The following is a 14,991-nucleotide window of genomic DNA, read 5'->3' as shown; positions in this document are numbered from 1 at the left end:
TGCCCTTTGAGACAGTACGCTTAAAAGCTTCTTGTATTATATATTTTAATCCCTGGATATTTTTTTTTTGTCAGTCTGTTAGTATTTTAGTAGTTAGTTCCCCTTTCACATCATGCCGTGTATGGGGCAGATGATAAAGATAAAGGAACATTCCTCGTCCCATATGCTAGGACAAATGTGTACAAATACTCCTTCTTCCCTAGTGCTATTAGAGCATGGAATGGGTTGCCTGAGATAGCCAGGAAAACCAGTGACTTGGCAGAATTTAAGTCATTGGTTAATATGCATGACTAAATGCATGACGCGTAGGACGTAACCATCTTCTTTTTTGAAGTAACGTCTGTATTATATAAGATAAGATGATATTTAGGTCATCTGTTTCTTTGGCCAACGGTTAACGAGCAGGGTGTCATGTGACCAGCACAACGACCAAAATCCTTTACTTTCCCCCAACTAAAGTCAGGTACCCATTAGAGATGGGTTGACGCAGGGGCGCCCTAAAAATCCCGAAGCTAAATATCCCAATCTTCACCGAGATTCGAGCCCAGGACACCAGGTTCGGAAACCAAGAGCTTAACCACTCAGCCATCGCGCCTCCTAGTCTGTTATTTTCAGTAGTAATGAAGTGTTGTTTTTTTCTTTTTCTTTCTTTCCGATTACCTTTTTTTCTCCCCCCCCCCCACCGGGAAAAAAAATTATATGTATTTATGTGTGTGTGTGTGCACATAATTTTTATTACATTCTGACCCTTCATTACTTCGGAAGACGTTTATTGTGCCCTAGAATAGGTTCTTCCATGAGTTAGTGAACAAGTTGTAGATTCCCCGCCATTACTAGCAAGGGGGTCTGGGGGAGCGCTAGGAGCTCCCCCAGCGCGGGGCGAAGCCCCCGCCGCCAAGCACTATTTCTGATATTGAAAGCCAACAAAATTCTGAGGTATCTACAGTGCATTTTCCTGCTATTAAAATGTTTTATTTCAAAAACCTAATGTGCTATTCTTACTGACTTAGACGGTACTTAGACCCTCCCGCGCCGTTCGGTGCATTTGCTGTTAAACTGTTTCCATAAAATTGTAGATAATAGTCGATAATACTGTAAGACTACCCTGCATTAAACGTTATGCAATAGTGTTTGCTTAATGTGGAGAGGTCAGACAAGAAAATAACACACTGGCGTGGCTAGTCAAGCATGTTCGTAGATATATCTTTACACTAAAATAGTTACACACCCTCCCTGCCCAGAAAGTAAATAGACGGTGTGTCCGACTGCTTTTAACAACCTGGCCAGATAAACGTACTGAGTGTGCAGTCCATAATGACAAGATCACCCAGTTTTTTTTTACCTTGCGCGTTTAACGGTTATGCAATAGTGTTAGTTGTATTTTTAGTGGTCAGACAAGAAAATAGCACATCGGCATGGTTAGTCCAGTATGTATTTTACACTATAAAATAGTTATACAGGTCAAATGTTTCTTAAAACTCCAACGATTTCGTTTCTATTTCTTTGGATACTAGATATAAATTTGAAATTCTAAATATATGTTATTTAATGAGATTTTAAACTTTACCAGTATAAGTAAGATTTTCTGTTATATAATAAGTTAATATAATTTGTTTTTTAAAGAGTACCATTATTTCCTAAAGGTTTTAATTCAAGGCAAAAATACAAGCACACATATTTATTTAGACTTTTTATTTTATTGTGCATTAACGTTTATGTAAGAAACATATTCCTTAATACTGATTTTATTATAGATAAATATTACTAGAATGTTAAAAGAATAAGATCGAACCGTATAGGCATACAGTCGGATGATTATATCTATATAGGTCTAGTTCAACCCCCCCCCCCCCCCAAAAAAAAAAATTTTATAGTTCAATTAACTTTCTTTAGTTTAGTATAACTATCTTATGAAATTCGTGATAAACTAATAGTTTGACTTCTTTATTTTAGTTGAAAACTAGTTTTAGTTTAACTTTTAAAAGTTAGTTTAGTTCCCATCACTAATACACACACACACACACACCAAGCACGTCTGCAATTTTTCACTTTTAATAGCAAAAGTTTTGAGCAGCTCTAGAATCTGAAATTCTAGATGTTTTTTGGTGGGTTTTTTTTGGGGGGGGGGGGAAGACTTGATCCTTAAGCCCACCAGCAGCTGATCAGTAAAGTGGCAAGCGCTTGGCTTCTGAACCGAGTTGTCACGAGTTCGAATCTTGGTGAAGACTTGGAATTTTTGAAGACTCTTGGGAGTCCACCCAACTCTAATATGTGCCTGACTTAAGTTGGGGAAATTGAGGCTGTTTGGTCATTGTGCTGGCCACACATGAGACCCTCGCTAACCGTCGTCCATAACATGCATGACTAGACGCATGACGCGCAGGACGTAATCATTTTCTTTATTGAACTAACGTCTGTATTAATAAGATAATGCCCCCATAGATCTCACGGTCTGAAAGGGGGGATCGTTTTTTTTTAATTTTCTAACGTTCACCAGTGCGGCCCGCACCTCCTGAACCAGCCCTTTGCTACGCCACTGATGGTCAGCATAGAGTGTTGTGTAAGGTGACGAACTGGGACGAATTTCAAGTGATAGAATCCCCCGCGTCCTTCACCTTTCCCAACCTCGTGTCGCAATACGCGTCTACCATTTCAGTTCAGGAAGCTGAAAACGAGGCTTTAATTACATTTTTACCCAGGACCAATTATTTGTGCTCACAATTTGTATTTGTCAATGAATGATCCTTATGTACTGCTGAGTCAATTTTTGCCTTTTATATGTTTGTCTGTTTATATGTCTGTCTGTTTATATGTCTGTCTGTTTATAAGTTTGTCTGTTTATATGTTTGTCTGTTTATATGTCTGTCTGTTTATATGTCTGTCTGTTTATATGTTTATCTGTTTATTTGTTTATCTGTTTATTTGCTTGCCTGTTTATATATTTGCCTGTTTATATGTAACAAAAAAAAACAACAACTAAAGCAAATAAAAAGTACATACTTTATTTCTTGTAAAGCAGTCAAAAAGACTAAAAACTCAAAATATCTAGGTGTAATAAATGAAAAGTTATGATGGAATCCCCATTTTGATGAAATTGTTAATCGGGCAAAATATTTTTACAAATCAAACAGAAAAATAAAATTAAAATGCTATTTTACTTTAGTTAGGCCAATAATAGCGCCCTCTGTCTGGGACCCCTCAACTCAAGAAAACATAAAGAAACTGGAACAGACACAAAATTGAGCAGTGACATGGGTTGCCTGAATCAGCCAGGAAAACCAACGACTTGGCAGAGTTTAAGTCATTGATTAAAATCCATTACTAGATTGACACATGAAATGCGTAGGACGTATCTATCTTCTTTTTTTAAAGTATTGTCTGTAGTTTAAGATAAGATAAGAAGATAAGACTTCTAGGTCTAGTATTAGATCAAGATGTCCATATAATGATAATATCAATAAATAATAAGAGAAAAGTATGAATTCCTCCTGGCTGGATTGATCCGTTCAAGCAACTGACGGTGTCAAAATAATAACGAATTTGATACCCTGTTTGAACAAAATAATTTTGTTTAAATTTTTAAAATATGTTATTGTATTTTAAGTTGTATATATGGAGTTAGTGTCTTTTTTAAAAAAATGTGTTTTTTAAAATGTTTCTCTAGTTTCAAGTAACGTCTGTATTTCATAAGAAAAGAAAGATAGTTAGTTGTCTGTACATTGGTAGCACTTTCTCATGAGCTTAATTGGACTTTCCATGTCACGTGTGTGGACGTCACGTGACTACTCAACGAGAGAAAAAAGTTGTATATTAGACATCGTTCTGGTCTCTCTCTCTCTCCCCCCTCTCTCTCTCCCCCTCTCTCTCTCTCCCTTTCTCTCTCCCTCTCTCTCACTCTCTCTCCCTCTCTCTCTCCCTCTCTCTCCCTCTCTCTCACTCTCTCTCCCTCTCTCTCTCCCTCTCTCTCTCCCTCTCTCTCCCTCTCTCTCACTCTCTCTCTCCCTCTCTCTCCCTCTCTCTCTCCCTCTCTCTCTCTCTCTCTCTCTGTTTCTCTCTCTCTCTCTCCCTCTCTCCCCCCCTCTCTCTCTCTCTCTCTCTCTGTTTCTCTCTTTCTCCCTCTCTCTCTCTCTGTTTCTCTCTTTCTCCCTCTCTCTCTCCCTCTCTCTCTCTCTCTCTCTCTCTCTCTATCTATCTATCTCTGTGTGTGTGTTTGTGTGTGTGTGTGTATTACGCTTTAAAAAAAATGTGCCTAATAGCTTGCTTGTATTGAGAAATAATCGTCTGTATTTTTTTAATGGGCCTCATTCCCCAAAACGAATGGCCTCGTGATGTCCATAGATAAGATAAGACACCAAAAAAGTATGGTCACGTGATATCCATATTTAATTCGAATTAGATCGCAAGTTTGTCTAGAAAAGAGGGGGGAAGCAGGTAACTTAAAGAGTCGTTTGTTTACGATTGGTGAATGAAGTCCAATAGTTTCGACATTACCTCCCAATCAACTTGCAAATTTTTTCATTCGTTCAAAAAAAAAAAAAAAAACTCAACGTGGTTGGGTGGGGGATGGACACGGATATCGAAAACGACTCTAACAGTTTACTTGGAAATTTGACAGTGTGAAGAAACAAGTCCTTTTAAGTATAAACTGCCTTTTATTGTGAAGCATTCAAACATAACATATGTACAAGGCTAACATTCGCTACAGATAACCAAATCCACTAGATGACTTCCTTCTGCATATTTTTTCAACGCACCCGTCACTTCCCGCAAGTCCCCTAACTCTCCGATATCCGCGCCTTCGACATAGGGGTCACAGAGGTCACGCCGATACCCAAGACTTGACCGTGTGTCACGGTTGACCACACATAGTAACCGTGTCACAACAGACAGTAAAAAAACCTTTGGGGACAAAAAATATTAGCTAATGGGGGAAAACTCTGGTTTGACCGTTGTACCTTTTCCAATTAGTGTAACGAGTCTCTCTATCCATGCTCTCTGCAAACACTGCACCACGTGACACAACGAACTCAAAAAAACTTGACAACTCAGAGCTCCAAAATAAAGTAACTTTTTTAATGTCTAATAATTACAGCCAGTACTGTACAAAGGACCTCATTCACCAATCGTAAACAAACAACATTTAGCCACGTCAAAAATCGTAAACAAACAACATTTAGCCACGTGGTGCTCTATCTCTTCTATATAATTTACAATCTCATGTTTAATTCATGATGGTTGTCACGTGACAGTTTTTTTTTCGTTGTTTTAGCAATAAGATCACGTGACTAAATGTTGTTTGTATGCGATTGGTGAATGAGGTCCATTGGCAACACGTACCACTGAACGCACCCATTTCCAATATAAGGTCCTTACACAGTTAAAACGGTTGGTCGTTATGCTGGCCTGCTGGCCACAGAAACAGATGACCTTAACATTATCTGCCCCATAGATGACAAGGTCTGAAAGGGGAACTTTACTTTGACACGGTAAGACGATAGAGTGAGCAGATTGGTGTAAAAGGGAAAAAAGTTCCCTTTTCAGACCTTTTGGTCTATAGGAGAAATAACGTAAAGGTCATCTGTCTATGTGGCCTACGGTTTACGAGGGTATCATGTGGCCAGCACAACGACCAACCGCCTTTACTTTTCCCAAACTAATGTCAGGTACCCATTAGAGCTGGCTGGACTAAGAGGCGCCCAAAGATCCCGACATTAAAAATCCCAGTCTTCACCAGGATTCAAACTCGGGACCCCCAGTTCAGCAAAATTTATTACGAGCGTTCGCCTTGATATGATTTTTTCTGAAACGTGCCTCAAGTTGGAATCCTTGATTCCTGAGTTGACCTAAGTAAATGTAACATCTATTGGAGATTTCCGTACATGGTGGAAAAGCTATATATAGCAAGCCTTTTGGTGAATCCGGTGTAAAGAAAATAAAGGTAGTGTTGATACGCTAGGTCTTCTGAAAGGTGACGTTGATTTGATTGCACGTTTTAGAACTGCGGAATCAAAGTTTTATTCTTCTCCTTGTAACCTATATTTAGTTGACGATTTTGAAGTTTAATTCAGCGCCATTGTTGAGATTCACACTGTCATACAACAAATGCAGAACAAGATGTTGTGGGAAGTCAACAAATGTGGGTAGCGGATAGTGCTGAAAGTCAAACCCAAATATTGAGATTATGTGTATCAGGCTTAGGTCTTACTATATGCCAAGAGAAGTCACACAGGTGTGTAGTGTTAGTTGTGTCCTTTTTTTTTCTTCTTTTTTTTTTTCTTCTATTTCTTTTCTTCTTTCTCTTTTCTTCTCTTTCTCTTTTCTTTCTCTTTTTTTTTCTATTCTTTTTCCTTCTCATTCACTTTTCTTTTTTTTTCTCTTTTCATCTTTTTCTCTTTTCTTCTCTTTCTCTTTTCTTTTTTCTCTTTAATTTTCTATGTTTCTCCCCCCCCCCCACCCTCTCTCTTCACCTCTCCTCTGCATTAAGGGTCAGTTCCTTATGTCTAGACTGGAAGGCGGACATGTAGACCACTGGCTATAAGAGGCTCTATGTCGTGTCCGTAGCTAGTTTCTCCTGTTTTGTTATTTTCAAAAAAGACTAATTAAAGAAAGATCTATCACCTATTTTATATCTTATTTCTTCTTGACTACAGTCTACGTTTGAGCAGAAATAAATGGAACGGCAGGGGATAGGAGTAACAAAAAGATAACGTTTATTATGTTTTATATATCTTCCCTGTCGTCCTAAATTATCTTCCTTTCCTTCCTGTCATCTCTTGCGGTCAGTTATCTCCGTCCTAATGATCTATTGTCCACCTTCTTGGTCCAGTTTTGTTGCACTCTGACCTCTGACCTGGTCTGTCTTTCTGATGCACTATCGAATATCACCAACAAGGAAGACACACTGAGAGGTCGTTATGACATTCTCTGTTGTTACCCCCCCCACACACACACACACACACTCCCTTCCACGTAGCTCCACACCAGGGGTTCTCAACCTGTGGGTCGCGACCCCCCTTGGGGGTTCGATTGACGATTTGCCAGGGGTCGCCTAAGACCATCAAAAAAAAAAGGATTGTTATTGTCTATTCTTCTATTGCTGTGTGTGTCTATTAAGGGGGGGGGGGGGGGTCGCGGCAGAGTGGTATATTGTAAAAAGGGGTCGCCAAGCTTAAAAGGTTGAGAACCGCTGCTCCACACGAATCCTTCTATTTGGTTCTGAGACTTTGTCCATCTTAACAGCCAACTGTATGTTGAATTCTGTAGACATATTATAGACTGTATTCCTCGTTCACCTTCGGACTTGAACCCAAGCCTTTAGACTAATGTTGGTTTTACGCTTCGGGTGTTTATTCAGATTTGAGGATAATTACATTCTAGTCCAAACCTTTCGCAGGACGACGGGAGATGGTAGGGTTCGAACCCGGGACAATTGATACCACCGAAATGCAGCCCAGAGCGCATGACACACCCTAGACAATTGTACAATATCTTGTAACAGCTGTTTTATAGGCATGGGTCATGTCTCATGGCTTATGAAAATACAGACAACTTTAAAAAATATTTCACTTATTTTTACAAAGTTTATATCAACTCTGTCTGTCTGTCTGGTAAAAAATGTGTACACGTTATTACTCCCACACCCAATCTCAGAGCAAGCTGAAACTTTGCACGATTATTCATTGACGTAGACAAGACACGAATCCATATAAAAAATAGAAGGCAAAAAATAACCTATTAGACAATAAATTACTGGTAATTCCTTAATTTGTTTAGTAGCAACTAGGGAGACTAATCCTTCAGTATTCACAGATCTGGCTAAATGTGTTGGGTTTAGTCCCCTTAAATAGTTGCCATTTCTCCCTCACGCATTCTCAAGTCAAGTTGAGACTTTAAAAAAATTATTTATTGGACCTGACAAAACACGAATCAATAAAAAAAAAATACTCAATTAGTCAATTAAGTGTTGGTGATTAATTTATTTTTTTTTCCTATCGAATAATGAGAAATAACGAGCACATCATTGGTAGTAATAGTTTTAAGGACGGAGTTCTTTCCCTTTAGATAAACTTTTTTGCTGTTGTATTTTTAAATATTTGTTTTATTTTGCTTGTTTGGTTCTATAATTACTATAATTATTATTATTATTATTAGTCTTCCCTAGCAAAAATTTCCAGTAAAGTCTATTCTTAATGTTAAAGCAATAATTAAATTTAAATCTTTAGCTTTATGTCTGTGGCAGAGATTTATGATTTTTCAATTACCAGATAAGTTATTGTGTCCTTTATTTAGTTTATGTAGGGTTGCTGTTTTTTTTTCTTTGTGCCATTATTGTCGTCATAAAACTCGTTTAGAAAATCTAATACCACCATCGTTTAGTTTGTCTCGTAAATCTAGCCAGATAGAAAAGCATTTAAATTATAAACCAGATGTGTCGTTGTCAAGTAGTGTGCCTATGGTAAGAGGAACTATCCTCGTCTTTTTCTTTGAATTTCGACCGCTTGAGTTCCCGCCAACTGCGGAAGGCTGGCTAGGTTAGTTTTGAGCAGGCTATTTTTTTGGGGCACCTTTTTTCTAGCCCTGTCCTCATGCTATGGAGGTGAGCAGTGAACTCCTAAATAGGGCTGCTCAGCCACTCAGGGGGGCTGCCGGACTCCACTGCTGCTCTGTGTCAGTGGGGAACGACCATATGGCCTGTGTGCAGGGTTGCAGCTACGGCTTCCAGTGTGCCCACTGGCAGAAGAAAAACGCCAGAGAAGAAAAGCAAGGCAAACGACACTAGCTCCAGCTGGAATAACCTGCCCAGTGTGCGGCCGAACATTCCGGGCTCACATAGGTCTCACCAGCCACATGAGGAGGCATAAAACCCCAGTGCAAAGCCCTCAGTCCCCCCCTGGATGACAAAGTGGTCATCATCGAACCACGATGGACGAACTATATATATATATTATAAACCAATTAATGGCACCAGCTTAGATTTCTTATACATTATTATTATTATTATAGCTTTTATATAGCGCTACTTTCATGCACTTATAGCATGCTCAGAGCGCTTTTGGTCCAATCTCATTTGTGGACCGGTGGTGGGGGGGGAGGGGGTATCTAGGAGTTGGTTTTCCGTGCTGCCTTTAGGCGCTCAGTAAACGCAACTCTGCCCGAGTCGGGTGTCGAACTTCGAGCCCCCTTCTAGGTAGCCAAGACAAGCCAAGTTCAAGCGCACTTAGACTCTCGACCACGCTTCCCATGTATATACTTCTTCTAGGGAAGGCTAGTCTTATAACATAAATCTGCTTGAGGGGGGGGGGGTTGTGAGGGAGAAGGGGCGGTGTGTGCGTGTGAGTATGTCTGCACTTAACTGTTGCTTTGCAAATTTGAACAATGTATTGATTGCCATTAACGTTCCTGGAGCCGCTGATGCCCTGGGCAAGTTGAGACTCACAGAAAAATTAAAAAAAAAAACAAAAAACAAAACTTATCTAAAGGGGAAGAACTCCGCCCTTAAAACTATAGCTATCAATAATGTACAATTTATTTTACCTTATTCAATATCGAACAAACTAATTAATTACCACCAATAATTAACTCTTTATCTCCGTAATTATTTTCCAAGTTCTGAATTTAGCCCTTCATTTTTCACATTTGTACATTCTAACCTGTTATAATTAAATTTCTATAACATTCCTGTTCGTAATCAGAATTATAGGAGAATGCATATCTACTTTATATGACACAAATTCAAGTTCATAAACCCGAAAATTAATTTAAGTAAATGCTCAAAGTAAACAGTGGTATCGTTAATTAGGAGAGAAATTTTGACTTGTTGGATATTTTTGTTTGATTTATGTTTTTTATCGACAATAATTAGTTGTTTAAAGTATCAAACTGTTTAGGAGATTATGTGAGTGAGAAATAGCGTTAATAATTATTTCAGGGGACTAAACCCAACAATTTTAGCCATATATGTGAATACTGAAGGATTTTCCCTAGTTGTTATCAAACAAAACAATTAATTACCAGTAATTAACTGTCTAATTGGTTGCTTATTTATTGATTCATGCCTTGTCTATAAGTAAAGTTTCCCCTTTCAGACCTTGCAGATGATGGGTCATGTTTCTTTGGCCAACGGTTATCGAGCAGAGTGTTATGTGGCCAGCACAACGACCAACCGCCTTTACTTTCCCCAACTAAAGTCAGGTACCGATTAGAGTTGGGTGGACCCGAAATTCAAAATCCCAGTCTTCACCGGGATTCGAACCCAGGACCTCAGGTTCGGAAGCCAAGCGCTTAACCACTCTACCACCGCGCCAGTGTATAATTGTGTGAAGTTTCAACTTGATCCGAGAATGGATGTGAGAGAAACAATGTGTACACACATTTTATCAGACAGACAGAGTGAGCTTATATAAGCTTTGTAAAAATACGTGTAATATTTATTTTAAATTGTTATTTACAAGGCAAAGTTTATATCGAGGGAACTTGCATCCATTATTTCTAATCCATAATATAATACATTTTTAGTAGATCTAGACTATTCTAGACTAATGATAATTCATGTTTAAGACTGTAAATATTTGTATTGATTGGTTTTGTTTAGCGCAACGTGTATGCTCATTGCGTACTCAGTGCACTGTGGTTCAATCCCTTTTGTGGGTATGTGGGAGCGGAAGCATAGATCTAGTGCAGGGGTTCTCAGCCTGTGGGTCGCGACCCCCTTGGGGGTCGATTGACGATTTTCCACGGGTCGCCTAAGACCATCAAAAATAAGGATTGTTATTCTCTATTCTTCTATTGCTGTGTGTGTCTGGGGGGGGGGGGGGGGTCGCGGCAGAGTGGGAGATTGTAAAAAGGGGTCGCCGAGCTTAAAAGGTTGAGAACCCCTGATCTAGTGCCTTTATGGAGCTGAAACTAACTGGCAAGCCATAAAATAATTTTCAATCTGTCATCTAGTTATTGAACCCTTTGGGAGTCTGGCCGGTAGGGTCAACCTCTGACCTCTGACCTACACACGCGCTCTTGCATGGCTACTGCACACATCGAGTTTAACTTGACACAATGTGTAACCAACTTTGGAATGACAAGTTATCTAAACAATTTTAAAACTTTGGACATTTTTTGGATTCATTGTGGGTACGTGGGAGTAGAAGCAGAGATTTAGTGCCTTTCTGCAGCTGAAACTAACTGGCAAGCCATACTTCCAATCTGTCATCTAGTTATTGAACCCTGTGGTAGTCTGGCCAGTAGGGTCAACCTCTGACCTCTGACTCTCGCATGGCTACTGCACACATCGAGCTACAATTGACATAATCTGTAACCAACTTTGGAATGACAAGTTATCTAAACAATTTTAAAACTTTTGGCAATTTTTGGGGGATTCATTGTATCTGGGAGTGTAAGCTTGATTCGCTCCCTGCTGACCACTTGTCTGGCATTTCTATTCTAGTTGGCAATAACGTTAGCCCTTGCGCAACACGTTGTCAGAAAGAAGAGAGAGAAAAATTGTTGACAACTTGACACGTTTTCTAGATTTGTCTGTCAGGATTACTAGTATATGATTATATCTATTACATAGATGCTAATAATTAAATCTGTAGGGTAAATTATTACAGTGTTTATTGGATGGATAATTTATTGGCTTCAAGACAGTTGTGTGTAAATTACAAATTTGTTTAAAAGGGCTATAGTTTTACACCTGACAGAATATAGTTGACAGTCGCAGATAACAAATAGCAAAGTATAAATAACTTTGGTCTATGAACTGTTTCTCGATAATATCTAAGACCGAAATTTGTTTAAAAACTTCCTATCTGCTCCTTCTTTTCTTATCTTATATAATACAGACGTTACTTCAAAAAAAAATATAAATAGATGACTACGTCCTACGCGTCGTGCCTCTAGTCATGAATGTAACCAATGACATAAATTCTGCCAAAATTTGTTGTCCTGGCTAGCTCAGGCTCTAATAGCACGAGGGAAGAAGGAGCATTTGTACAAATTTGTCCTAGCATATGGAACGAGGAATGTGCCTTTATCTTTGTGTCTTTCTGAGTATTCCTAATATGTTAATAGCCCAGCCACCTTTTCTTTTCCTTGTTCTGTACTGTTGAAAGCTATTAATAAGTCAGTCTCTTGAGTCAAACACGTTTACCTATCTCTACATGTGACTCACCATCTCTCCTAATGGTCTCTCTCTCTTCACAGGTGGTCCGCATGTTGGTCGTGGTGGTAGTCACCTTCGCCTCGCTGTGGATGCCCTACAGGGTGATGGTGGTCTACAACAGCTTCGCCAGCACGCCCTACCACGACATGTGGTTCCTGCTGTTCGCCAGGACCATGATCTACGTCAACTGTGCCATCAACCCTGTCCTGTACAACATCTTGTCAGACAAGTTCAAGCGGGCTTTTAGAAATCTGTTGAACTGCTGTAAGTATGACATTGTGGGTGTTATACACTCCTGTCCTGTACAACATCTTGTCAGACAAGTTTAAGCGGGCTTTTAGAAATCTGTTGAACTGCTGTAAGTATGACATTGTGGGTGTTATAGACTCCTGTCCTGTACAATATCTTGTCAGACAAGTTTAAGCGGGCTTTTAGAAATCTGTTGAACTGCTGTAAGTATGACATTGTGGGTGTTATACACTCCTGTCCTGTACAATATCTTGTCAGACAAGTTCAAGCGGGCTTTTAGAAATCTGTTGAACTGCTGTAAGTATGACATTGTGGGTGTTATACACTCCTGTCCTGTACAATATCTTGTCAGACAAGTTTAAGCGGGCTTTTAGAAATCTGTTGAACTGCTGTAAGTATGACATTGTGGGTGTTATACACTCCTGTCCTGTACAACATCTTGTCAGACAAGTTTAAGCGGGCTTTTAGAAATCTGTTGAACTGCTGTAAGTATAACATTGTGGGTGTTATACACTCCTGTCCTGTACAATATTTTGTCAGACAAGTTCAAGCGGGCTTTTAGAAATCTGAACTGCTGTAAGTATGACATTGTGGGTGTTATAGACTCCTGTCCTGTACAACATCTTGTCAGACAAGTTTAAGCGGGCTTTTAGAAATCTGTTGAACTGCTGTAAGTATGACATTGTGGTGTTATAAACGCCGTCCTGCACACCCCCACCCACATAGTGCATGCAGTAGGAGCGTGTGCCGTGCGCACCATATTTGCAAACAGACCTATATATATATATTACCTAGAATGGAAAACAAAGTCAAAGTCGTATCCGAGCGATATGTACGTAACACTTTTTTTTTTCAAGCTGAAAGGGAAGTCGCCGTGAATATTGGAAACTCACTCTTTTCTGTCTTTGAAAAGTAATGATCACAGACCTATATATATTATATCTAGACTGGACATGGAGATCTTTTAACGCTACAAAAAATGTAAAAATTTTCAAAAAAGTTGAAACAAGATGTTGTTTTGTAAAGTAGTTATAAGAAGTAAAGTGGGTTGTTGTTTTTTTTTCAACCCTAACCTAAATTCTAAACAGGAAAGTTTGCACAAAGCTTATCTTTCTTATCTTATATAATACAGACGTTACTTCAAAAAAAGAAGATGATTACGTCCTACGCGTCATGCATTCAGTCATGCATATTAAACAATGACTTAAATTCTGCCAAGCCACTGGTTTTCCTGGCTAGCTCAGGCAACCCATTCCATGTTCTAATTGCACTAGGGAAGAAGGAGCACTTGTACAAATTTGTCCTAGCATATGGGACGAGGAATGTGCCTTTAAGCTGCTTAAAACAACCATAATTAGTAATCAGGCTAATCAGAAGTAGTGTCTTAACCACAGGCAGTTCCGAAAAGTACTTGAAGATTTACAATCAAAATATTCCGATGTAACCCCTGGCTTAGCATGGGTAATGTAATGAGAATATAAAATATGTGACTTTGTTACTGTGACAAGAGGGACAATAAGGGTGGCTACCTTTATTTTTTTATTAGAGTTAGTCCCCTTTATTACTTGATTTAAGTCTGTTAACTGTGTACAATTGCCACTTCCTCTTGAGTCTTTGAGCTGACCACTGTAGTACAGTCTGTACATTATTGTGAACTAAATCTCCCTAATGTTTATATAATAGTTTTGTTGTTCTGCTCTGACTGTGTTGTTCTGCTCTGACTGTGTTAATCAAGAGGAGTGTGCCACTTTATGGGAATGTATCTTTCACTAACGAGCTAAGTAGACTTTATTTATTTGTTGTTAATAAGTTGGTTGATGTAAATATTATGTCTACTTAGTCTCTTATCCTTTCCTGTATGTGTTTTTTTTTTTATAAAGACCAGATTTTTGGGTCGTATAGTATGTTAAAGACAAACTTTTGGTCTCGATACGAGACAGTTGTGTGTCTCATGGATGACAGTCATTTGACTATTAGGACCTGTAGTATATTATTGTAATGCATTGTTTGTTTTGAGCTGAGACACTATTGTGCCTCTGTGATGGCAGTTCTATGATTATGTTGAACTGAACCGGCCCAACTATTTTGATTTTTTCTTCATTATTTGACTTGCCTTTGTTGGCCCTTATGCCCATTTTCTTTAAATGATCTTTTTCTTTTGTTCCTTAATAAACTCTTTATTAGTTGTACTGAAATCTCAAAGTTATTACTTGTACTTATATATCTAGAGGTTATAATTAATAGCCTGGGTAGTATAATTTGGGACCACAAGTTATCACTAGACTAACTTGCCAGTACAGCAGAAGTCACTGGTCTTATGACCTATCCTAATTCTAGGTCACAGTTACTAATCTTTCTAATGAAGAGTGGAAGACAGATATTTCATGTTTCTCACAACGACCATTGTCATGGGTTGTTTCCATATGAAATGTAAGTGCATGCTAAATCTTTTCAAAAGCAGCTTTCCCATTTATCCAGGCAAGAAAGCAAGAAAACAGGTTTTTTGCTGAAAATTGAAACTCTTTCTAGTGAAATGGTTAAAAATGTTATGCGTGTCAGAAGCTGTATTTACAAAAATAAAAAAAAAC

General features: G+C 38.7%; 1 protein-coding gene and 1 long non-coding RNA gene across 2 annotated transcripts in view; both read left to right on the top strand.

Moving 5' to 3' along the window:
* LOC106069932 (thyrotropin-releasing hormone receptor-like) overlaps nt 1-12,683 on the top strand; it is a 36,923-nt gene extending 24,240 nt beyond the window's left edge. The window contains exons 3-4 of the mRNA XM_056034404.1: nt 12,196-12,432; nt 12,540-12,683. Coding sequence (XP_055890379.1) covers nt 12,196-12,432; nt 12,540-12,683 — 381 coding nt within the window. The remainder of the gene's footprint in view (nt 1-12,195; nt 12,433-12,539) is intronic.
* Nucleotides 12,684-13,009: 326 nt separating this feature from the next.
* Nucleotides 13,010-14,991, top strand: part of LOC129927177 (uncharacterized) — a 21,682-nt gene continuing 19,700 nt past the window's right edge. Inside the window, exon 1 of the long non-coding RNA XR_008778777.1 lies at nt 13,010-13,073. This is a non-coding gene — a long non-coding RNA (uncharacterized LOC129927177). The remainder of the gene's footprint in view (nt 13,074-14,991) is intronic.

The sequence above is a fragment of the Biomphalaria glabrata genome, chromosome 7 (assembly GCF_947242115.1).
Source record: "Biomphalaria glabrata chromosome 7, xgBioGlab47.1, whole genome shotgun sequence".
Classification (NCBI taxonomy): Eukaryota; Metazoa; Mollusca; class Gastropoda; family Planorbidae; genus Biomphalaria; species Biomphalaria glabrata.
Note: the sequence above shows the minus strand (reverse complement) of the source record. Positions and strands in the feature narration are given on the sequence as shown.